Source organism: Cygnus olor, chromosome 10 (genome assembly GCF_009769625.2).
Source record: "Cygnus olor isolate bCygOlo1 chromosome 10, bCygOlo1.pri.v2, whole genome shotgun sequence".
Taxonomy (NCBI): Eukaryota; Metazoa; Chordata; class Aves; order Anseriformes; family Anatidae; genus Cygnus; species Cygnus olor.
In genome coordinates, this window is record NC_049178.1 from 10,885,462 (window position 1) to 10,910,223 (window position 24,762).

Below are 24,762 nucleotides of genomic sequence, written 5' to 3' on the forward strand. Positions count from 1 at the left end.
CCGCGTGCCCGCCCTCCGAGTCCCGCCTCCCCCCGCTCCCCATTGGCTGTCCCCGCTATTTCTTCCTGCCTCTCCATCCCCTCCCGCCTCCCCATTGGCCTTTGCCCTCCCCCGCTGAGGGACCATCTCTCAATAAACCCCCCCGAGCCCAGCCGAAAAGGCTCCGGCCTGGTAGCCGCGCCTTGCTCCAGCCTCCCTACAGCGACGCTCCCCGGCGGGGCCGGGGCCTGGTGGGGCTGGGCCGGGCCGGGCCGGGCCGGGCCCCGCGGCTGAGGGGAGGCCGGGTAGGAGCTGGGGGGGGGGGGGGCGGCGGGGCCTGCCCGGGGGGCTGCGGGTGACGGGAGGGGACCCGGAGCCTGCAGCCCGGCTGCCGAGCGGGGCGCTCTGGGGGTGGCGGCGCTGCTCCGGCGGCTGCCCCCTTCTGGGGGGGCTTTCGGCCCGCGGGGGCTGGAGCAGGGGCGGCTGTGGGGGGGAGATGGGGGGACGGGGGGAGCAGGGCGCTGGGGCTGGGGCTGCCTCCTGGGGGGTCCTGCAGGGGCTAAAATGGGAATCCTAACTGTTTAGACTAAGAGCGAGGTTTGAAAAGCTGTCTTTAAAAAGAAGAGTAGGAAAAAGGCTTTTTTCGCTTGTTTTTTTTCCTTTTTTTTAAACCTTGAAATTGTTGAGGCGGCAGTTAAATTTAAGCAGGAGCCGGCGAGCAGCTCCCTGCTGCACAACCCCGGTCCCAGGGAGCAGTGCCACCCGCCGCGCTCTGTGCTCGCCCGGTTTCCCAGCGCTGTCCTCAGGAGGAAGGCGAGCGGTCGCTGCTGTTAGAGCCAGGGCTCAGGTGGGTGCGCGGTTCGGCTCTGCGTGGCCGGGCTCTGGGGGCAGGCAACTGCCGGGAACGTGAGCCCCAAATTGTACAGAGCCCCGATACTGTTGGTGTCAGGAGCCAGAAAGCTAAACCCGCTCAGGGAGAGGCAGTTGTCAGCCCCAAAGGTGCCCAGGCTCTGTCTCAGTGACCCTACAGGGTATCGCCGTGTTTTCTCTCCAAATAACGCTGGAGATGCCGGTGCCCGGGCAGAGCAACGGGGCTCAGCCAAGTCGGGCTGTGCGTAGAGGACCGTTTTGTTTTGGGTTCTGCCTGACAGATAGGGCAGCCTGTCAGGAGGGAGGCCGTGGCTGTGGCACCGGGCTCCTTTCATGTGGCCGGGGCTGACTTCAGCCCGTGCGTGGGCCGGGCAGGATTGCAGCGGGGCTGCCCGGGCAGCAGGGTGCGGTGAGTGATGGCTCGGATATGCTCAGCTGACTGCGTTTATTTCGAGGGTTTGGAGAGTCTGCTCTAGGGAGCGGTGCTGCTGGGATCACAAAGCCTAGCCCGATCCCTGCCATCGGTTCCCGGTCCCATTGCTGTGAGGTTTTTGCTGGTGACTTCCACCAGATCAGGGCAGACCTAAGCGTGAGGATGGTGCTGTCTGGCTGAGGGCTTTGGCTGCCCCTCGCAGTGCGCTGGGCGTCCTGTTGCTGTGCCTCTGTGCGTATCCCACCTTGGGAAGAGGAGCAGGATCCTAGTACCAGGTCACGGTGAGCAGCCTGGCACAGCGGTAAGCTCAGTCCTGCTTTGCCCTTTGAAACTTGTGACTGGAGCTGGCTGCTAGACGTGGCCAACCCCTCTCCTTATCAGCAGCTCGCTGCTGTTGCGTGATAGTGGCGGGTTCCAGGGGAAAAGAATTGGAGCCTGTTTGTTTGTTTTCGTAAGAACATGTTAGTTCCCATGTAATTCTTCTGTAGCTTTACACTTGGGCTCTTTTCAATGGGACGAGCAGATCAAATCTTTGTCCCAGAAACATTATTAGAGGGTGTGATGGTTCACAGCTGGTGATGTTGTTCTACCCATGCTCTGTGAGGTTTTTCTCTACCCTTTCCAAGCCTTTTTAAAGTTAGGTAGAATTTCTTCTGTGTTGACAAACGTGAATGTATTTGTACCTTGCTGCTACTGAGACGCAGAGGTCAGGGAAGTGTTTCAGAGGAGAACAGAGCAGAATTATTTAGAGAAAATCATTCTCAACGGTGTCGATTCAGAAGAGTGCGAAACTGGAGGGGAGAGAGGACACTTCTGGAGAGGTCTGCCATGTGAAGGTTGTTTGCTGGAACCTCTGCTAGAACTAGGGTTTGTTGGCACGCACGTTGCCACCTCAGCACAAAGTTGATCTTTCCAGGTCTGTGTGTCTTTGTTTGATGGGACGTCCCTTGTGCAGCGCAGCACATGGCAGCCGCGAAAGCAAATCCCATTTCAGAGTCTCTGTCAGCAGGGGTGAATCAAAGGGAGGCTCTGTCAGCTGGGAGTGACTCCTCAGAAGACCTTGGAAGAGCCTCAGCTCTGAAGAGAGGTTTGTGGCCACAGTCCTGAGCGGTCTGTGGGGAAGGTGCTCCCGAGCACCTCCAGATGACGCAGGGCTGTGCTGATTTTTTTCTGACCGGTGAGTCACCCGGCATCTACCAGGGAAGCTACCTGCTGACTCCTGTCATTCAGGCTGCTGGTTTTGTTGTGCCAGCCAGGGCTAAATTCAAACAGGGAGAATTTTTCTGAGGTGAATCCTGGATTAACTATAGCACACAGACTAGTAGAGTGCTATCTCTGGCACCACACATCCCTAAGAGGGCAGTTGGTCGAGGTTCTTTTGGATCTGTCAGCGGTGACCGCATCTCTGGGGAGTGCCGGGAGAGGTGACAGGACCCTGTGCTTGCATTCAGCTCCTAGGCAGCGTATGAACAGTGAGGGTTGCTGTTTTGGGGTACGAAGAAGAGAGAATCGCTGTAAGGTGACACTGAATCAGGAGCAGGTTTGCTAATATAAATCAGGTCAAAACTCTAATCCTGCTCTACAGTACTGCGTGCCAGCATCCACTCGAGCTTCCAAAATGATTGTGGAACCAAGAGAGTGATGAACTGCTGTCACTTCTGCTGCTATGACACTTAGCAAAGCCACTGGCATGGGCATGAAGCACGTGGAGTTTAATGGATAGCGGAGCGGAATAACACAGCAGTGTAGGGCCTGGTGGACAGACAGATGGAAGAAAACATGTGAATGTCCTCTCAGGAAAGGCAACTCAAAAAGTTTCAGCAGGAGATGGGAAGCTCTGCCTTGTCACTTTACCAAGTGGCTGGAGAATTGTAAGGTGGGGCAGGGAGAAGAACCAAGCTCCACAACTCCTGTGATTCTGACTGTGTAGCTCTCTGCTGCCGGAGAGTTTGGCCTTAGGAAACTCACCAGGTAGGACTGCACCCGGTCCTGGACTTGTTGACTGCCAGTTTGCACAGGTGCTGCTCTGTGTTTGAGAGGTTCACTGTGATCAAGATTGGTGGGTAATGAAGCTGGAGAGCCTTATGCTGGTCAGGTCATTGACAGGCACTGTCTTTCCATATCCTTACTGTTGTGCTTTAGATCAAAATAGTTCTGGTGTCTTGTGGAGGATTAGAAGAAAAGTTCTGAATTTTGGCTTTTGCCAGTGTTGTTTTCTGCAGATGGTGCAGTCCCTTTTGGTAAAAGTATGTCAGCTCTGGCTGTAGGGTTGGTAACAGCAACAAGTTTTAGGTACGGGCCTTCGTTTTTTCTTTGCTGTAGTTGAAATTAATTTATTGACTTCTTGGTCTTGGGAACTGGAATAATTAGTGGTACAGCAGAGTTTGCCTCTGAGGATGCCATGCATTGCTGCTGAGTCTTGATTTCTTCTAGGAATCTGCCAAAGCTCAAATCACAAAATTACTCCAGCTTAGTATGCCACTATGTTGAAGGTGCCTGTTGCTCTGATACAAGATCCTGGTTTTCCACTGAGTACCCTAATGGCTGTGTGCAGGGCAGGTGGCATTTGTTCTGTTGTGTAATTCAGTCCTGATGATGATGATAATTTGCTGTAACAAGCAGGAAGCAGTTGTCCAGGGGCCTAATGGAAGGGATGTGCTTTTTGAGCTCTGACTCACAACTGATTTAATGTTCCTTTTTCTCTGCTGTTGTTGTCCTGTGCTGTGCTTGACCTGGACCAGAAAGAAGGCAGGATGCTGCAGTCCATGATGTCTGTGATGAGGTTCTCTGTGTCTGACAACGTCACACACTCTACTGCCCTGGTGACAGCACTAGATAATGTGACAACTTTGTCCCCAGAAACAATGCAGGTGATCAATGACACCAACATCACTGTGCCACACAAGTGCCTGCTGTTGCTCTATGAGGACATTGGGAAATCCAGGTGAGAAGGGGATCACAGCCTGACCCTGGGCCAGGGGAATGAGCTTTTCTTCTGAGAGTTTGGGAGAGAAGGGACTGGGGCTGGTACCTTGCCTTCTAGATGCTGAAGAACAGGAAAAAAAAAACTGTTTTATTTACTTTTTGCAGAGTCCGCTACTGGGATCTTTTGCTCCTGGTTCCCAATGTGCTTTTCTTTATGTTCCTTCTCTGGAAGCTGCCCTCTGCCAGGGCCAAAATCCGGGTCACTTCCAGCCCAATCTTCACCACATTCTACATACTAGTGAGTACCACTGTGTGCTTTTGAACTGATTGAAAGAGTGTTTTTTATTACCACTCATGAACAGTATCACCGAACCAGTGGAGAGAGAGAGAGAGAGAGCCTAGACCAAATTACACAGGGATAAAATCTATTTTTAGTCAGAGGGATATTACCAGAAGTAGACACTATTTCACTGTTGAACTCTATTTTTCAGATTCTGGGAATGTCCGTATCTGGATATGGGTGGTTTTTGTTCTGTGGTGACTTATTTTCCTTCATTTGTTGCTTTGTTGTCTTGGGGTCTAGTATCTTCTATTCTCCTTCCTCTTTACAGTAAGTCATGTGACACGAAACTTGCTTCTCACTGAGGTAGTGAAAGTGAAACACTGGAGAATAATTTTTGTTGCCCTTGTTAGAAAGCTTGGTCATCTAGTGTAGAAAACAGTGACGCGGCAGGGTTCTGGTTAGTCTGGGAATGCAGCAACCTTACCCAGTCAGTTTTTCCCATCATATCAAAGTGGCTGCTAGATGATATTCCTGTTATTACTTAAGATGGAAACATAGGCAATGCAGTCACAGTTCTCAAACGTGCAAGATCTTTTCTGTTCTCTTCTCTGCAGTTCAGAAAAGCACAGGCAGCTTCTGATCACGTTCAGATAGTCTCTGTTGTAATCTCTGAACGTCAGTCCTACTCACTGATTCTGCTCACAGGGCATTGTAAATGCAGCTAGGAACCTGCTCGGATTTGTGTGAAATGTCATTCAGAAGCTTGATCCTAGGTGTACTTTGAGATCCTAGCTTGCCTCCAAGCAGCATGATGTGCCTGCTCTTTCTCAGTGGGATTAGTACAGGCTGTGTAAGTAAATGGGTGTTTGAACTGGGTTAGATTGGGAGGCATCCTTCAGGCAGCATACAGGTACTGGCATGGCAAAACCCACAGTGCATCAAAAGAGAATGTAAGCTGCTAGCCTCAGCTGAATCTTTGGTGAGAAATCTTACTGCTCTTACAGGTGTGAGGTGTGGGCACTGGGCTCGTGCAAAGTTTTGGGTAACCAGGACCATGCACAAATCCTCCAACTTTAAATAAATATTACTAGCTATTTCCAGCCTGGATTTAAGTCTTCCGTTCCGTTTCCAGTAACGCAGAGGGGTCAGCAAGAAGTTCATTCCAAAGGCTTTGAAAAGTAAAACTGAGAAACCAAATGAAAGAAAAAAGTGAACTGACTGTATGCTGTCAGCTTCTTCAGAACAGAGTGAGAAGTGGCATGCGATGAAACAGCCTTAGAGAAAAGTGCTTTTCACTCAGTTTGATCTTCTCGGTTGAGTTTTTGGGAGATGAGGATATTAAGTGTGTTCTGTGAGGATTTCCTTTCAAATGGCTGTTTGACACATTTTGGAGGAATGCTTTCTTGTGGAGTCAGTGATTAAAGCTAAGTTAATAGCTTTGGAAGAGTCTCTACTACCTTAGAGGGGAAGCAGAAAGGGTGTGTTCTCCTCTCTGAGTTGTTGCTGCTCCAGAACACGTTATATTCAGGGACCCTTCTTTTTTTGTTGGTGTTTTGTCCTCAATTTTTGACCCCAGATGGGAATGTCACATTATTCTTTTGTGCTGTTGCGTCCCCTCTTCCTCTGAGGAACCAATCTGCAGTAGGTGACTTACTGGTTGTTTCCATTCTCCATCCATCTTGGAATCAGCTTGGACGTCCATTTTGTGGTAGATTTAGCTGTCTCATACCTTCATCATTTGTCTAAATTAGCTCTTAACGTGGAGAACTTTATCTGGAAAAATCTGTCTTCTCAGAGGGTAAGTCTGCACAGCAGAGGGTAGATATGTCCAACTGAGGTCTTAATTGCAGAGTATAGTTGTGACAGCACAGGGGATGGCAAATTAGCCTTGCTGCGCTCTGTGCTGCCATGCTTAAATGGTGCATGAGCTGACTTGGGTATCTTGACTTTGCTCTGTGTGCTGGGGTGAGATGCTTTAAAGCTGTTGGCTGCGTTGACTTACCTTCCGCATTCCTGAGCGTTGTCAGCGTTGAGGGAAAGAACTGTGGATTTCAGCTTTATCACGGATCTGAAGTGTGGTAGTTGGTATGAAGTGGCTTCTGTTATCTGATGCCATTGGTTTATTCAGTCATACCAAGAGCTTTATCTTGTAATTTGGAGGGCTGTATTTTGTCTGACTTTTCTCCTGCCCAGCCCCAGCAGACTGAAGGGTGGGAAGAGCTAGATTATTAAAGTACGGTTGTAAAGGAGTGGATGAGAATTCCTCAGAACTGTTTAATCTGACAGCTGAGGAAATATGCACCTTCATAAATTGTAAGCCAGTACTCCCACACCTGACAAGCCTGAGGAATTTTCTTCAGGAAATTAAATTGAATCTGTTACGTGGGGTTCTCAGTACACGTTATCAGGCTTTGAAGCTGACCTGGAAACAGTATTCCAAAAGGGTGTCTGGTCACTACTGCCTGCGTGCCTTTGGACATGAGCTTATTTGCTTATTTTTGATACCTTTTCATGTAGGTGTTTGTGGTGGCTTTGGTTGGTATTGCCCGTGCTGTTGTCTCCATGACTGTGAGTGCCTCTGATGCTGCCACAGTTGCTGATAAGGTAGGTACGGTACGCATTCTAGAGGCTCCGCTTCATGCGGTTCTGGCTGCAGCATTCTGCTACTGCTTCCCTTTTATTTGCATGCAAGAAGAATGTGTTTTTGTTTGCGCTACTCACAGCTTATGTGGGCTATGGAATCCTGTTCTGATAGCTGTGTCTAATTGATCACAACATCCAGGGCTGTAAAACAATGGACTTCCTAAATTAGACACAAACAGTGGCAGTTAAACTTTCCTGCAGATGGAAAGTTGTTCTTTGCAAGAGCTAAACAAACATTTGGATACCTTTAGTGGATAAGCAATAACTGGCTTCTGTTGCTCTCGCTATATTTGAGGGGCTCTTGGAAAAATACCGAAGTCGTTTGTGTTGAAAGCAAATAAAACAGAATTCCCTTTTTGTCCTGATATCTGAATGTCCTTGCAGTTTCTCTGAGCAGAGGGTGAACCCTTAGCAAACAGGAAATAGCTTTGTACATGCTGTTCCTTTGTAATCGTTTGCCTTGCAACAGAATATTACCTAAAACAAAAAAAAAATCTGCTGCTTGAGCTGTTGGAGGAAGAAGGGCTGCCCAGAGTACAGGTCTTCTACCTTTGTTCTCTGGGATCAGTGTGATTCTCTTGCTTTCCCTGTAAAAGCATTTTAAGGCGTTGCTTGTTGTGAGTAGCTGGATGTTTGTAGCACTTCCATTCACCTCTGTTGAACAGATGTATTTCCAGGACTCGAATAATGGAGAAGAGGTGAGAAGGTGCTTTCACCTTGCTGAGAAGTCATGCAGGAGGACAGACATTCAGTTAATCTTTCCTGTGGGCTCATGTTCTAATATGCCTTGTTTCTGTTTTTTCTCATATGCACGTATATTTTGCTCATGTATATGTGCATATACACGAGAGAGAACATCTCAAACTATAAATATATTTTCTGAGAAGTCTTATTGCATGCCTCTTAAAATATTATGTGTATTCAAGAGAGCACCAGTGCTCAGAGAAAAGGGATAAATAAGCCAGAATCAGGGTTCTTGTCCTAAGTGTGGCCCTGGTTTATTGTATGACTTTCTGGAAAGTCGCTTCACCTGCTTTTTGTCCGATCTCGTTTCACCAAACGAAGCCTGGGAATTAAAAATGACAAACTGGAAGCTATTCAGTTTTAGAGTTGAATATACTCTGGATTTGGGGACCAAAACCCAGACCTCCTCCTTGGGGGAGGGCATAATACTGAATTTATTCAGATATAACTTTACTGCAGAATTTTCTGCTTTAAGAACTGTCCCTGTTTGAAATTACACTTTTAAGATCATCTTGGATTGTTGCTTCTTGAGAGTACAGCAGAAAGGGCATTTTCATGACAAGTGACAGATCCACGAGCGTGGCAAACCGTGGCCACTCTGCCTCTCCGGAGGCAAGCTGTTTGCTTTCTCTCACACAATTGTTCTGTTCAGACAAGATCAGACCTTGGGACAAGCATAAAACTAGCATCCCTACAAAGCACAAGGAAGGTTTGTAGAAATGACCTGTTCCATTCAGAGGCAGCTATCCCCTGGAGCAGAGAATGGAGTTTTGCTGTATTAACTTCTAACTGGTTCCTGGCTCCTTCTAATCATGTTTGTCTGGTTTCTGTTATCCCTCAGATCCTGTGGGAGATCACAAGGTTCTTCCTTCTGGCGATTGAGCTGAGTGTGGTGATTCTAGGCCTTGCCTTTGGTATGTGCCGGGAGTTTGAGTGCTTTGGATGTTTCCTATTCCCTTTCTTTCTACAGATGCTGTATCTGTAAGCTTGTAGAAATGCTAATCCTACAAAATTAAGGAATTCCAGAATAAAGACAAAGGAAAAATTAGCTTGTTAGAAATGGCTGAAAGCCTGATTACATTCACAGTTCTATGGCTTGTACAATTGCAAGATTTATTTGTGCTTTATTTGTCCTGCATGCTTGTGGTGAAGGAGTGTACAGCTTAGGTGAAGACCTTTATGCAGAGATTAACTGTCTGGTCTTTACTTAAATTGCTTTTTATTTAAAGAAGATGGTTACTTCTGGGGATCCTTCTATCTGCTTCCCACCTTGGTTAGTTTGAGTCCAACCTGGCTTCATTCAGTCCATTTAGTTGTACTTGTAATCTGTCACTCTACTTGCAGTTGTACAAGTAAAAATACTTTTTGGAGCACCTCTTGCTGTGGGTCAAATTTGGGGGAAAGGGTAGGCATCTCTGTCACATCTGCCATTAAGACATCTGAGCACTGTCTCTTTCCTCTTTGGTGGGGTTGTAGAATAATTTAGGTTAGAAGGAGCTTATGGAGATTGACTGCTCCAACGTATTTCAGTGCAAATTTTTCTAAATTATGTAAGACATTCTCCCTTCCTCTAATCCAGTCTCCCATCAACATTTTTCTTGGAAAGAAATTAAAACCTGTCCATGTAGATGATAATAGAATCATTCCTGATTTTTGCTTGTAATCCAAGTGACAGGACTTGGTTCCTCTCTGTATTAGCGTGGGCAGGAGGAAGCAATTAAAAACCTGTTATTTTACAAGTGTTACTTTGCCTCTGAAAGGCTTAGCTCTCCAAATGGGAGCAGTTCACAGGGGTTAAGTAAGCTTTAAACTTCCCTTGAAGGCCTGTGGAAATACAAATGTTTTCTTTAATTGGTTTTGGAGAGAACTGATTTTTAGCAGGGATGGGATTGCAACCTGAGTCACTTCTTTTATTCCTTAATTCCAGGTCATCTGGAGAGCAAGTCGAGTGTGAAACGCGTTCTGGCAATCACTACAGTGCTGTCTCTGGCATATTCTGTCACCCAGGTGAGTACATCAGAGCAGAAGAGTTAGCCTTTGCAAAAGGAGTGACTTGCCATGGAGTTTGTTAGGTGTGGGGTTCCTGGAATGTTTTGGAAGTGGCAGCTTTGCTCTCTGGACAGAGTTTTGGGGGAAGACTGGATGCTCGTGGTGGAGTATGAAGTTCCCCAGAGCACATGCTAGACCATATCACCCTGTCGTCTCCATGGCAGGAATGCATCAGTCAAGGTCAAGAAATGAGATGGAAGTTTGGATGGATTTCCTTGTTCATTGAATCTTGGAACAGGAGTGAGTGTTTTTCACATCCGAGCCACAGATTTTGGGTCTAGCCTCAAGTACAATCAAAACTAGATGGAGACACCCAAAGTGCCCTTGTCAGTACGGGCTGTGCACTGTGCCTCTTGTCTCCTGTCTCTTTGAGAGATGAGAGCTCTTGCTTCATTTCAAATGAGCAGCTGGCTTGCTAGCTCGGTTATTAGCTGTGTCTCCCTCTCTCTGGACAATGCAGTGTGTGTCTGGGTTTATTTTTCTCATTGGTATGTAAGTGCTCAGCTCTGCGCCTCTATTTGGGGCGGCACCAGAACAACACACAGATCATTGTTCAGTGATCAGGCCCTGGTGTGTGGAGGCAGTGAACTGATCATTGCCACATGATATCCTGGAGGAGCCTGATTAAGTATCAAGCGTTTGAGAACCGTATCAGAGGCTGATAACGCTTACAAATTCTCTTCTCTCTCCACTGTCAGTATGGTAGCTTCTATTTATATCATTTCTCAGGGATTCAAGTGAAGAAGACAGTCTCCTTTCCTAACTCCTGCACAAGTGCAGGCATTTATATTCTGGATGTTGCAGCAGGAAAGGTGTACTTTAGAGATGGAAATAGGAGTGGAACTGTTCTAAATAGATGACTGCTTGAAATCACTCTCCTCCCTTTCTTCAGTCTCTTCTCTGGAATGTCACTGATGCTGTATCCCTTTAGATGCTGATTCTTGCCACCTTTTTTTTTTCCTATCACTTCTCGTTTTCTATTTTTTCCTATTCTGGATGAACATAACTTGGCCTAAGCAAGGTAGCAGTTAGGTCTTAGGCGTGGCACAGACAACTGTTAACTGAACTTTCAACAGTCTCACTTACACACACACCTACTGTAGTGAGGATGCTGACTGTCCTAGTGTAGTGATGGTGTCACTTTCCTCCTAGGGGACCTTGGAAATCCTGTACCCTGATGCCCACCTCTCAGCAGAAGACTTCAACATTTATGGTCATGGAGGGAGGCACTTCTGGCTTGCCAGCTCCTGTTTCTTCTTTCTGGTAAGTACGAGGCACGTGTTGTGCACTCTGACAGCCTCTTTATAATTTCTGAATGGAGTAGGGAGGATGATTTCAACATAACAAGGCCCTAGGCCACCTCCTGCCTGATACAATGCAGCATGATGCTTTTCATGAGACAAGGAAATTGAAGCAAAAAAGTTTGTGTAAGCTGTGACAGCTGAATCTGAGCTGAGCTCAGATGTTCTTCGCTCCCTTGTTTCTCAGTGACCAGACTTTGTGTGCTGATGGGGTGAGGTGTGGAGCCTTCACGTGTGCCCTGGGTTTAATGTCAGGGAGCCTGTGCCCCTGCCCTGAGACATCTAGGAAGTGTGTGACGCCACTCACTGCCTCTGCAAGGCTTCCCGAGCAGCCGTGGAACAGTTATTTCTTTGTCTCAACAGGTCTATTCCTTCGTGGTGACTCTTCCAAAAACTCCTCTTAAGGACCGGATTTCTCTGCCTTGTAAGTGCTTGTAGTGTGTTCCGTCATACAGGTGGGGACAGCATCGTGATGAAACATAGGTGGGAATAAGAGGTTCCTGTATGTGATTGTGCTGAAGGTACGTCCTGCTATTTAAGGGTACAGAAACGTGGCAAAGGACTCAAGTTATCACTGGAAAGTAGGATGTTGTGCCTTTTGGAGGGCACGGTGAGAGGAATTACATTGCAACTTCAACAGCAAATCAGTTACGTTAAGGAAACAAGATGTAGTAGCTTGGTTCTTGATACAGATGTAAATATATAATCTCCGAAGAGCGATAAGAATCCTTGCCTTAATAATGATTTCCTTCTGAAGTGCACATACGATGTTGAAGTGTCCGTGCTAGTCAGCCTGTGAGAAGGAGGTTGATTGGAAGCTGCCTAATAAGTTTTATTTGGGCGTTTACTTTAAGGTGCTTTTCTGTTGGTGTGTGCTGTTTATTTGCTTGTGGAATATCTGCAGTTCTTGAACAGGGAGAGGGGCTGCTACTGAGATACTTGAATTGCACTGTGCTTTCTCTGTGTAGTGTTGGTATCCATGCGTGGGTACCCGGAGGGAGTGGGTATGTGGCACATGGCACAAGCAGGCGATCCCGAGCCTGGTCTGTGTGGTCCAGCATACCCTGCTGCTCCTGTCTGGGTCTCCTGAGCAGTTTTGTTAGTCTGCAGATCAAAAGGACACAACTTCTGGTTCAGCTGGGGAATTTTTTTTTCTTATGTCCAAATATATGAGCGACAGTGGTTCCAGATGTTTGCTTGTAACATCTTCGCACATGTTGCCATGGCCACATGCTTTCAAAACCCGTCTTCAGTGTGTGTATTTGCGTATACACATGCAGGAGGGTCTGGGTTAGCCCATTATACCTCCATCAGTCCTGGCAGCATGGGACAGGAAAATGTCATCTTAACTCCTAAGAGCTCATAAAACAACCAAGATGCTGAGATGCTTACGTTGGGTTTGCCAGCTCTGTCAGACAGGACCTATTATTTGCATGGCGCTTTCTGGTGCTTGTGAGGTTGAGCTTCATCCTCGTGTTCATGTCTTTCCCACAGCCAGGAGGAGTTTTTATGTTTATGCTGGAATCCTGGCGCTGCTGAACCTGGTGCAGGGCCTGGGCAGTGCCCTTCTCTGCGTGGATATCATCGAAGGACTGTGGTATGTATGCTGGGAGGGAGGTCTGCAGCCCAGTCTCTCATGTTGCATTTGTGTCCGTTAACACTGCCTGTCTCGAGAAAGCAAACTTCCATGGTGTTCCTAAGGGGGAATAAAGTTGTTGGTTCTGTTTCATGCCGAAAGAATTCTAAATCATCAGGAAGCTTGAAGTAGGGAGGTCTCTGGAGTGCGTCCTTCACAGTGGCCTTGAGGTGGTGAGAGAGACCAGTAGTTTGACTCCACTGATGCCTGGCCACTGGCTTGTTTCATAAGATAACAAGGGAGAAAATAGCATGTTTGCTAGGAATAGCATGGAGATGCTCATGGTCATATCTGGAGTCTCATTCTGGAGAGATCAGTCACCTTCCATTCATCAAAATTAGCAGCACTGGGGCTTGGAACCTGCAACATGGCATGGCTTCCTCTTGAGTGCCTAGGAGAGGTGACATGGTGGTGGCAAAGTCTGTTATTTTGCATCAGTCTGAAATTGGTTAGCAGAAGACTCTTCTTGTGCTCTGCTTGGACGCTGGAGGGAAGTGGGATCATATCCTTTGGGTGGATGTCGCTGGGGTTGTCCAGTTGTTGTGTTTGAGTCCTAAATGCCTTCATGTTCCCTCTTGCAGCTGTGTTGATGCTACCACGTTTCTTTACTTCAGCTTCTTCGCACCTCTCATCTATGTGGCATTCCTGAAAGGCTTCTTTGGGTGAGTAGCCAGGAACAGGGATTTAGGGAGTATATATTGTTAATTGGTTGGCACCTGAGTTTTTTCAGTCTGTAGAAAAAGGCGGTGACTAGAACGCCAGTTAAGGAACCAATTTTTTATTTCTGGCCTTGCTGTTTTTCTTGCATGACCCAGGGCAGGTCACTTCTTTTGTATGCAAAGTTGAGCCAATATTTGTATTCCTCTCGAACACTTAAGGAGGGTCACTTCAGTGTCTGCATCCTGTTAGTGCAAAGTTCTGCGGCTGAAGTTGGTAACTAAGTGGTTAGTGAGAGATCGAGTCCTGACAGAAGAATCGGGCTCCTGAGTGGATTTTTTAATACCTTTTTGGTAAGGATCTGGGGGTTAAGTAACCCCTTGACTGGGGATTCCTATACAACGGGGTAGTCACTACTTAAAAGCACTTGGGAGTGTTTATTACTGGGTTGAGGGTGCCGCCGTGTGGCCACTCAGGAGATTCATCTTGATTGGAAAAGTGCAGTAGTGTAGGCTGTAACTTTTAGTATCCACGAGCAAGAAACATCAGGCTTTTGAACAACCAAGAACAAAGTACTCCTAAAATACCAAAATGTTTCTGCTATCTTCTGAAATCAGAAAGAAACAGTTTCTGGAGTCAGACCTGTAACAGAGGCATGTAATCTCTGTGAGATGGAGACACATGTGAAGTATTTGTATTTTGACTTTCCTGATGCACATGAATGGAACATGAGGTGGAATCCTCTTGTTACCAGTAGCCAGGCCTGCTGTGAAGGCCGGTGATGTTTGGATGCTAAGGATTGCCCTCAGTGCTTCAGAACTCGGAGTTGCTTCCCACACTGAAGTCAGGACTCTGCCATTTTTATTTCTCCCAAGTAGCCTGCTCCTAAGCTACATTTAGCATAATTTCACAGCAATCACTCCACTAGGTGTATTTCAGGACTGAACGCTCATGTGAAGGGTTCTTCAGGACCTGACTACATGGGTTTTGGTGCTGTCGAGCTTCAGTTAAGGATAGGTGGCTGTGATGAGACACCGCATTGTTTTAACGCGTGTTTTGAATCTTTAATGACTCCAGGTCTGAGCCGAAGATCCTTTTCTCCTACAAATGTCAGGTGGATGAACCTGAAGATGTGGATGTGCACCTACCCCATCCGTACGCTGTTGCCAAGAAGGAGGGAATGGACTCTGGGTTCTACTCCAGCACTCAGATCGACACCACAGCGTACCTGGATGACGTAGCCTCTATGCCATATCACGTGGGCAGCATCAACAGCGTAGACAGTGACCGCTGGAAAGCCATCAACGCCTAAGGCAGGGCTACCCCCTTCACATGATGCCTCGTTCCTTTCCTTCTAAACACCCTGATACACAGCTGTTAGGATGTCCATTGGAAGTCTGTCCTTGGCTCTCTGCCGTGGCTTTCCTCTGTTCCTTAGGATTTCTGAAACCTATCGTGGAACTAAGTTGGCAGCCCAAATCCCGTTGGAAAGAACACTGTCACTACCTGAAAACAATCTAGAACAGATCTCTTCATAAACCTCTGAACACCAAACCTTCGTGATCCTCCATGTTCCAGATGTGAATCTGATCCAGAAGCCAGGCCTGACTGGTGCCTCCTGCCTCTCAGTGACTGACAGCACTTGTCTGCCAATTAAGGGAATGGTGTTTAGGGATGATGCTATTGATCTGACTGCTGTATTCTACACATATTGAAAGAGTTTGGTGGTTTAAACCAAAGATGGTCGTCCTGGGATTTCTCAAGCAGCACAATTGTCTGGGTCTTGTCATAATATAACAGCACAGGCAGCAATAGCAGTGTCTAAAGAGGGAAGCCAGTCAGCTGGGTTCATCTCTGCTTTCAGCTAATGCTAATGAAAGCTCTAAGTTGCTAGGGTTTAAAAGGACTTTGTTGTGAGCGTGTGGGGAGGAGAAGAGGTATGAAGAGGAATGAACTGTCCAGTGTGCCCTGGGACTATTTTGGGGGGCACAGGCTAGTAGTTTAGTAGCATGGATGTGAACTGACAGAGCAATGGGGAGACAGAAGGACAGACAGCACGGCTGAGCTGAGGTAGCTGTGAAACAGTATGGAGACTGCACCGCTGTGCGTCCGAGTTCACAGGGACATCTAGGTGACAACACTGAGCCAGGGCTAAGTTTCAAGAATAAAACCTGTGAGGTAGGGGTGTTTTACATCTGCACCCGGCTTTATGGCTCTGGCAGGGTCATGGAGAGGGCTGCGAGGGAAGCTAACTCTGCAGATGAAGGCTCCAGAGACATTCAGATACCGGAGGCAGAGCAGAAGTCTGTGATGAATCTGAGCTGTCAGTATGTAGTGACTGGGAGCTCTCAAACACCATAGGCATTCTGGAATCAAGCTGGCTGGTGTTCTAGGTTGGGAGGTGGGTGCTCTGCTACAGCTTCTGTTACGTTACAGTTCAGATCCCCAGATTTCTTCTGGTCTGAATAGGTTTTATGGCTTGTTATAGTGGAAATAGTTATGTGCACGTAGAGTGTGGTTCATTTAAAGACTGTCTGGGACTTACTAATCTCTTCCACACTGGAATGGGGACTGTTGTCAGAGCTGTCTGGCATGCAGTTCCATAACATTGTGTTCTAATCCAGGGACCGTTAGCTGAAATCTGCAGTAGACTGGTTTCTGAGACAGATTGTGCTCTCCAAGGACGAAGAGGTTTATTCTTCTAGCTTTGGGGGTGCTTTCCTACCTGAGTCCTACAGGTAGGTGGAGATCTGCTATAGTAACTTTCCACTAAAAATGATAGAAAGGGAATTGGAAACACTTGAGTACCGTGTACATCTCTTGCCACAACTCACTGCTATTTCTGAGAAAGAATACTGATGTAAGAGTTTCTATGAAATCATCATGCAGGGTGCAGTGTGGAGGTATTGGTTTGGGTCATGAGTAGGTAGGGGGAAGCATTGGCTACTCGGTGTTCCCACCATAGAGGAAGAAACAGTTTGGATAAGAACACAAAGTTCGTATCAGTTGCCGAAACTATGCAGGCCCTCTGCTTATCTTTTTTTTTGTTAATGAGCAATGCAGCCTCTCTGTTCTGCTGCCTGTGGACTTTGCCCTGCAGGCCTCTAAGTAGCATAGACAGCTTTAAAAAAAGAAAAAAAAAAAAAGAAAAGAAAAAAAGAAGAAAAAGGCTTCCATGTGTGAGAACTAAATTTTCCCATGTGGATCAACAGCCTCTCACATTTCCCTTCCTTGTAATGACTGTGAAAGGGGTGGACAAGCAACTGGCCAAGTCAGTCCTTGCCACATTAGAGAAGTGTTCTCTGCTCCTCCCATTGCTTGCTGTGAATCGGCCTGAGCCACGCTTGCTTGCCTAATCTAAAAGGGATGGATGATATGTTGCCTGAATTGTCCTACTTCTCCTAATGCTGCTTACAACACCGGTCCTGAGCTGCTGTTTGGAAGTGTGGGGAAACCTGCAGAGCTTCCCTGAAGCTGGTGGGTCTTGGACAGGTCTGAAAGATCTGAAAGTCTAAGCAGTTGAGAAATAAAGGAGCAAATACTTTTCCATCCCAAGGAGTATTCACTGACTAACACCCTAAGTGCAGGGACTTACCATCCCTCCTTGGTGCTGTGAAGAGCAGGTCCTGAATTTGCCTCCTTATCAGCTGAATTCAGTGCTGAAGGATCACCGGTGCAGGTGGTCACCATGTCCATCCTGTCCGTTGCCGGCAGGGCTCCAGGATTTCTGGAGTGTCCTGTGTTCTGCTGCTGAGGAGCTTCTGCGCTGGGTCATGGACTGACCTTCCTCCAGTTGTATATGTATATAGTGCTTTGGGCCATGTCCACAATGGTCCTCGAGCAGAAATGTGTTGTGTGGGGGGGGGTGCAAAGAGACTAAATATAGAATAAATGTATATATATTTTTTGTAAAATAAAGAGATAAAATTGTTTGGCATAAATGGTCATATGTTCTTTTTCAAATGATCCATGTTATGGAGAAAAAAATATTTCAGATTAAATAAAAATAAACCCTGAACAAGTTTGGCAGATAATAATGGAGTTCCACGATGTCTTTTTGTCAGAGACAGATTTTTCCTTTTTGCACGCCTATTACTAGGGCAGTACAGAGAGTGGTTTCCAGGTCTACAATAGAGTGAATTTCTCAATAACTGGGTCTTGTTCCCAGCCATGCCTAGCGTCAGGGGTCTCTGCTGTAGGTCAGCCTTCCCCTGTTGCTTGGGAAAAGGCTCGTGTGGGAGTAGGCACCGACTGGTGCCCAGTTCCTATTCTGGGCTTTGAGATGACTGTTCGTGGGCTTTTTCAGTACGAGAACTGAGCGTCATCAAATAAAATGAGCAGGTGGCAGGTTAGAAATAGAGGCTTGCAAGCGGGTTTTGGGAGGAATCACTTACACTTCTTCCTTGGTGCTAGCTGTTGGCTTTACTGAGAGCTTTGCTCTTTAGCTTGGTGTGTGCGATGTTTCTGTACTGCTGTGCAAACAGCTAATGCTGCTTTACTATTCTGTAGTCTCGGGACCTCAAGCAATAGGAAAAGTCCCCAAAGTACAAGGTATTACACAAATAACAAAGTATTCCCCACTCCTGGGAACATGCTATAGAACATAGATAGCGATATCTTGCAGAGCAGCGTCCTAGATATTCCCTTAGGGCTGGACAGAGCCCTGTTGATGAGACAGCTGTGGCTCTGCAGTGAAGGGCAAGTATTAAACAGTTAAAAATGTTCTGATGCTCAACTATGATACCGAGACTTTATTAACTATTATCTGTCTAGTCACAGATGCACAAAATTGTATAGGTCATCATGTAGCCTGTATTTCTAGGAATCCAGAAAGTTTATTTGGAAAAGATCCTCCAAAACTGCTGTCTCTAGGTCCAGCTGCTTGTGTTATTTTTTTTTCTCTTTTTTTTTTTCTCTCCCTTGCTTTAGCATGTGGGTCAGCTGTATTTGGAGCCAGGGACTGTGTCCGCAAAGGTCTGCGTGATCTGGGGCAGCGCGTAAGGCCGGGCAAGGCATTCCTGGGGTGGCAGAGGGGAATGCCCCCTGTGTTTGGGCTGCTCTGCCTCAGGGAAATGTGTGGTGAAAGGGCAGGGGAAGGATGTGGGGCCACTCTTCTGCTTCATCCAATTTCCCGCAACCTGGAGGAGAACCTTGGGGCTCGGAGACGAGCATCACGCCTTCATACTTCATTTTCTGTGTGGTAAGGTGTGTCGGATTTTTGTCTTTCCATAACTTTGACCCAGTAAAGAGCCCCCACACGTTTAGCGTATCGAAGTGGAAGCCTGCGGGGGCGGTTTGGTCCTGCTCCGAAGGTGAAGGCGGGAGGATGGACAGAGCAACGGGTGTGGGAGGGAAGGAGGAGGCCTGACAAAGGCCTGGGGCCAAATCCACATCTGAGCCGTTCTGCTGCGGGTGCGTACTGCAGAAGGTGCTCACAGAGGGATGTGCTGGTGCCCTCATGAAAACTTTGATTTTTTTTTCTCTAGGGGCGCTCTGTGTTGTTACCAGCCTTGAGGGCTGGTTACCGCGAAGGCAGGTTGGTGTGGGGGAGCGAAACCGCTCTCCTCAGCACCACAACCCGCTCACCCTGTCAGCGTACAATCCACTGTCGTTTGGACTAACACCCCAGTACCACCCCCTTACTATGACGAGCAGAAATGCGTGGAAAAAGGGGTTTAACGGTGCACATCGCACCGCGAAGGATGAGGGGAAAACACTCCCAACACGCCCGCCCCGCCGGCAGACTACAACCCCCAGCCTGCACCGCGCCGCGCCGCCAGCACCGCGCCGCGCTATTGGCCGTCCGGAAGCCATCCACCAATGGCAGGCGGGCGTGTTGGCAGGCGGCGGAAAGGGAGTGTTGCCGCTCGGGTCGGAGCGGGGGAGAGCGGTGTCCCCGGCGGCCGCCCCGGCGGCATGGGGGGCAGCGGGAGCCGGCCGGGCGACAGGAGCGTCTCCTTCGGCCGGGACGAGCGCGACCGCGTCCGGGTGCTGCAGGGCGTCAGGGTGAGGGGGCGCGGAGGGGCCGGGCCCGGCGCCGGGGGGGCGCCTCCGCGTTGAATCCCGTTGTTTTTTTTATTGCTATCGCCTCGTCCCCGCGCTTTTCTCCCTAAAATTCCTTTGGAGCGAGCCCTCGCGGGGAGTCCCGTCAGGGTCGGCTCTGAGGTTTTCACTGCTCGCCCCGCAGAAGTCACCCGAGGCCGTGCCGGGCTCCTTTCAGGGCGCTCAGCGCGGGTGAGGGGGCTCCCGCCCGGCTTCTCGTGACTGAGGAGCACCAAAGGAGCAGAGGAGAGGGGCAGCCCCTTGGGCTCTGCCCGGTGCCCCTCTGCTCAGCACCCCCAGGGCCAGGGGAACCTGCTGCTGCTGGTGGTGGTGGTACAGCGACCTCCATCAGCTCGCCATGAAGGTGGCCATCTGCGTTGCCCGGTGCCTGGCCGTCTGCAGCTCCTCGTGAGGTCCAGGTGGCTGTGCGCAGCCTTGTAGGCCTCTCTGCCTGGCTTCCAGGAGGAAGAGTTTCTCTTCTGTTGGTTTTTCTGTTAGTTTGTTTTGTGAAATGAAATAGCCCTTCCCAACTCTTAGTACCAAAGAGGTTCCTTGCCTTGTGCAGTTGTATATACAGAAGTAATTCTGCTCGGCCTGCCCATAACTAAGTCTGGCTTTGTACAGGCCTGTGCATTTCAAGAAAAGCAGAACAAAAGTTGCCATAGCCCCTTTATTTCTCTGTTCCTTTGGACGTCTCTAAGGGTAAGAGGGACTGGTGCAGAGCACCGTGCCTATACGTGCCTGCGGACTCGCTGCCCGGGGTTGCCGAAGGCCGACTGCTGTCGGTGTGTGCTTCCACGGGATGCTGACATAGGATTCTGGCTTTCAACCACCACTAATTTCCATTAAATTCACGTGGAACTGAATTATTTTTGAGATACCTACTATCTAGTACTGTGTATTATCTAATAAGGCTGGTTTTCCATAGAGAATAAGGTTAAATTCCTAAAACAAGTAGATGCTGTCCTTAGCTTTCAGCTGTATTGGAATCGATACCGATAGTCCTCCCGTTATCATCCCCTGCTGTGGGGATGCCTTGGCATTGCTGCTTGTCATTGCCTTGCTGCCCTGTCATTTCTCTTGTGGTAGGCGTTACATATCTGGGGTTATTTCTCACCAAATCCTATTGCAAAGGCACTGTGCGCATACACGCGTGTTTGTAAACAGTGAAAGTGTAAAGCGGGAGGGCAGAACACCCATGACGTAAGTGGCAATATTTGGTCTCCTTCTATGATAAGGTCAGCTTCTTAATGGCACCTAGTCCTTCTGGACTTTAGCAAGGCCTTTGATACTCTCCCTCACAGCATCCTTCTGGATGAATTGTTCACCTGTGAGAGAAACAAGCTCACGCTATGCTGGGTGATGAACTGGCTCAACAGCAGAGCTCAACACTAGCGGTGCTCCCCAGGGCTCAGTTCTAGGGCCAGTCCTGTCCAACGTTGTTATCAATGCTTCTTATCAGCATCAAGGTGCTGGTAAAAGGGCTGGAAGGCCACTTGGGTTGCATAGTCTGGAGAAAACAAGGCTCTGAGGTGGCCTCTGCTCTCTGCATCTTCCTGAGGAGTGGAAGCAGAGAGGGAGAGGTGCCGGTCTCTGCTCCCTGGGAACCGATGGCAGTTCGCAGGGGAACGGCACAAAGCTGCGTCAGGGAAGGTTCAGACTGGATAGACGGAACAACTTCTTCACCAGGAGGGTGGTCAGGCACTGGAACAGGCTTCCTAGAGAGGTGGCTGATGCCCCAGGCTTGTCAGTGCCAAGAGGTATTTGGATAACGCCCGCATTAATATGCTTTACCTTTCTGGTTAGCCCTGACGTGGTCAGGCAGTTGGAGTAGATGGGCTTTGAAGGCACCCTCTGTTCTATATTCGATTCTATGTTCAATTCTATTCTTGCAGTGACATGAAAACTAACAAGTTGGGTACTTTTATACTGAAATATATGTGTGCAAAGTGCTAAATTGATTCCTTTCGCATGTATGCATGTTTCAGCTCTCCGAAGATGTAGTAAACCGAATGAAAGAAACTCCACAAAGTAAAAGGGACAACCAGAGATCATCCAGCGGCACAGCTCCGTTTTCATCATCTGCAGAAGGGAAGCCCAAATCCCCTACAGGTACCTGTCCCTGTCAGGTCTACTCTTTTGACACACCTCTCTGCTAACTAACTGACTAACTAAGCTAGCTAACTGCTGCCGGATGTTACATAGCATGTGTGTATCTTTTCAAGGCTGCCCTGTTACGAGAGGAGCTCTTTGATTAGCCTATAACACTTTTACATATGTAGGTATCGGCATCATTGAACATCTTGGACGTTGCAGTCCTGTGACATTTCACGTGTTTCTGAAAGGTGGCTGTATCATCTGGCTGTCGGAGCAGTTGAAATGCTGTCCTTCTACTTCTGTTGTTGTGTGACCTTAAGTAAGACAGCGTGTTTTGCTAGGTCCTTTCCTTCTCTGGCTTTGGAATGCCACTCTTCTTAGATGCGTTAATGAACTTGTATCACTTTGTGAACGTTTCTAAGAATGGTTTCAAATAAACATGCAGTAAGCGGGGCAGAATATTTTTATCTTTTATTTGTAGAAACTTGATTTATTGTCTCCTTTCCATGCCCAGGGAGTATGTTGTAGATGGGTGGGGAAATACTGCTTGTTGTTCTTTGGAAATAAGCTCATGCTGTGGGGGCAGGATGGACTGACTAAGCACAGCTTACGTGACAGTCCAAGTGGATGGTGAGAACGTGATTTCTGAGCTTGTCTTTCTTTACAAGTCTCAAATTGATTTGATTTCTGTTAGTTTTCAACTATACTTTGTTGATAAACTTTATTCGTGTGTATTTAAGGCATCCAAAGTAACATGAAGGTAATGAGCCAGGCGTTTGCTGTTAGAGATTTGTTACTTGTGGGATCTTTCTAATTATAAGGAAAGCAGGAGCTTGACGGTAAGACTTAGTTGAGCTAGAAGAAGCAAATAGAAAGTAGGACTAAAACTATGCTTATGTTTCAGTATAAAACAGGGCGTGGGGAGGGTAGGTTAACATTTTTACCTAGATACTTCTATAGCGTGCCTTGTTCAGTGTGCCTTGTGAAAGACGGTGTTGTCAGGGTCTTTCTTTCCTGAATTTTAACTCTATCAAATTTACATTTTCTTCAGACTTTTTTATGTGTATTGTTTTTTTCTCTTGATGGGATAACACTCACATATGAAGTGTTCTCTTCTTATCAAATAATTTATGATGTGATGACGGACTGTTTTCTATGACACTTGTCACAGGCTTCTGTTCTTCTTTCTAGGGATCCAGCCACCAATGGCAAGTAACTCTGGTCAGAAGGCTTCAGTTGCGGAGCAGGAATTGTACAGGAGGTGAGGTGAAGTTTGTGAAAAAGACATGGTTTAGCTCCTTTTCGACTGTATATATGATTTATTTCACTCTGAGTGCGGTGACTGTAAATTTTAGTGCCTGAGAATCCTCTTTGAAGCCTTGTTCAGCTAAGGGCTACTGAACACCTTTTTTAGATAAGCCTGTACCTTAGCCAAAAGGAGCGACTGGGGGAGCTGTGAGCAGATGGAGTGGTGTTTGGAGAAACAGATAGGGAGGACCAATGTAAAGAGTTGGTAACTGTAGAAAATGTGTATTATGTGCATTGCAGGACCAGTTAAGCCTAAATTTGAGTATAGTTGCCTTTTCTGAGACAAATGAGGGAAACTAAGTGTTTGATACTAAGGGATTTTTAAATCTCAGATGTGGTCATGGGTTTAATTCAGTTTACACCTAACTTTATCAGATCCATTTTATGTATCTGACTCCTTTTCATAGACTAGACTTACTGCCAGTCAGCCAGTACTAGAGTGCTATGAATTTTTTCATTCAAGGGTATTTAAATTTTTTATATTCATTTATCTTTAAAGATATTCATAAGAGCAAGGGAAAAAAAAGTACAAGAAGAATGTCCTCTATCAAAACCAGAGGAGTCTACTCCTAGTTCTAGGTATGCAGGGCCGTGAGAACTTCAGTGTCTGTGTAACTCAGTGGCTTTCTGCTACAAAACTGCTGGCCTGTTTTCTGCTCTGTTTTCTTTTCTTAAAGATGCTGTAAAAATCGGTCTTTTCCTGAAGAGCAGGCCAGCAGTTTTGTAGCAGAAAGCCACTGAGTTACCCAGACACTGAAGGTGCTTGCTTGTAGAATTCCCCAGGCTTGAATTAGACTGAATTTCCTTCATGGCAGTCTCTGAGATGCTGGTGTCCAGGCGATAGACATGACAAGGATGCTCTCTCAGCACTGTCACTGTATTTGTTCTGTGATTTTTTTTTCCCTTGTAGAATAGAAGAAGCCCTGTCAGACTAACTCCTTTTATTGTAGTACGTTTCTTGATTTTTTCCAAAGCAGTATCTATTTATTTAGCTAACTGCCTTCTATTATCACTGTTTTCAGGTGATAATTAAGCACTTAATAGAGCTAAATATAACTGAAATATAAGCTTCTAAGGTGCTCAGTGTACTGTTGTTGTCTGTGCTGTGTGACAGTGAAGTTTGCAGGTCATGTTTACAGTTTGTTGGACTTGGAATTCCTGCTGATAATGGAGGGGCTGTGAGCAGGCTTTGTACCAAATCGATAACGCGTTTGCGCTTTGGCTCTGGTCGGGGCTAGTCCGTGCTAAGCCGTGACCCTGTTGCCAGAAGTCTGCTGATCGCCTTCTCTGATCTCTTACAGGTATGAGCAGGAACAGGCCCTGGTCCAAGAGGAGCTGCTCCGGCTGGCCAAAAGAGAGAGGGAAGCGGCCGGTGAGGCGCTGAACACTGCCCTTCAGCGGGAAAGGAGCAGCACTAATGAAGAAAGGCAGAGAGCAGCCCAGCTGGTGAGTAACAAAAACCTCCAGTGTGCTCCCACGCAGGACAGACTGAAATCTCTCAGCTCGAAGGGATTCGCTGAATGTCACTCGTGTGATGAGTTTAGAACCTGACTGAGGCTGAGGCACTCATCACCTCGTAACTCCTCACTTCACTCTTTGGCTTACAGTGCAGTTGGCAAGCTGTGCTTGCAGCCTGTCATGCAGTGATTCCAAGGCCAAGCTTGCAGGGAAAGGCAGGAGCAGTGACTGTGCTGAGGACAGCCTTAGCTGTGGGGGAAAAAGGATGAACGGTAGGTCAGCGTGGTGCGAGCCTGTACGAGGTGGTTGTCTCAGGTAGTGCAAGCATATGAAGTGC

General features: G+C 47.5%; 2 protein-coding genes across 6 annotated transcripts in view; both read left to right on the forward strand.

Moving 5' to 3' along the window:
* Window positions 1–122: 122 nt before the first annotated feature.
* On the forward strand, window positions 123–17,455 carry TPRA1 (transmembrane protein adipocyte associated 1). 5 transcript variants are annotated; one of them, XM_040568849.1, is made up of 13 exons: window positions 124–284; window positions 573–576; window positions 667–826; window positions 4,024–4,226; window positions 4,373–4,505; window positions 7,008–7,094; window positions 8,719–8,791; window positions 9,805–9,884; window positions 11,079–11,189; window positions 11,591–11,651; window positions 12,722–12,824; window positions 13,445–13,525; window positions 14,598–17,455. In XM_040568849.1, exons 4-13 carry the CDS (start codon window positions 4,036–4,038, stop codon window positions 14,830–14,832), a joined length of 1,155 nt encoding a protein of 384 aa, XP_040424783.1. In that variant the 5' UTR covers window positions 124–284; window positions 573–576; window positions 667–826; window positions 4,024–4,035; the 3' UTR covers window positions 14,833–17,455. The 5 variants fall into 5 exon arrangements, with proteins under 5 accessions (XP_040424782.1, XP_040424783.1, XP_040424785.1 ...); XM_040568848.1 differs by lacking the exons at window positions 573–576; window positions 667–826 and having other exon boundaries at window positions 123–284; XM_040568851.1 differs by lacking the exons at window positions 124–284; window positions 573–576; window positions 667–826 and adding an exon at window positions 876–1,583.
* A 1,870-nt stretch (window positions 17,456–19,325) lies between these two features.
* CHCHD6 (coiled-coil-helix-coiled-coil-helix domain containing 6) overlaps window positions 19,326–24,762 on the forward strand; it is a 110,820-nt gene continuing 105,383 nt past the window's right edge. Inside the window, exons 1-4 of the mRNA XM_040568858.1 lie at window positions 19,326–19,526; window positions 21,551–21,674; window positions 22,851–22,920; window positions 24,269–24,413. Coding sequence (XP_040424792.1) covers window positions 19,341–19,526; window positions 21,551–21,674; window positions 22,851–22,920; window positions 24,269–24,413 — 525 coding nt within the window. The 5' untranslated portion in view covers window positions 19,326–19,340. The remainder of the gene's footprint in view (window positions 19,527–21,550; window positions 21,675–22,850; window positions 22,921–24,268; window positions 24,414–24,762) is intronic.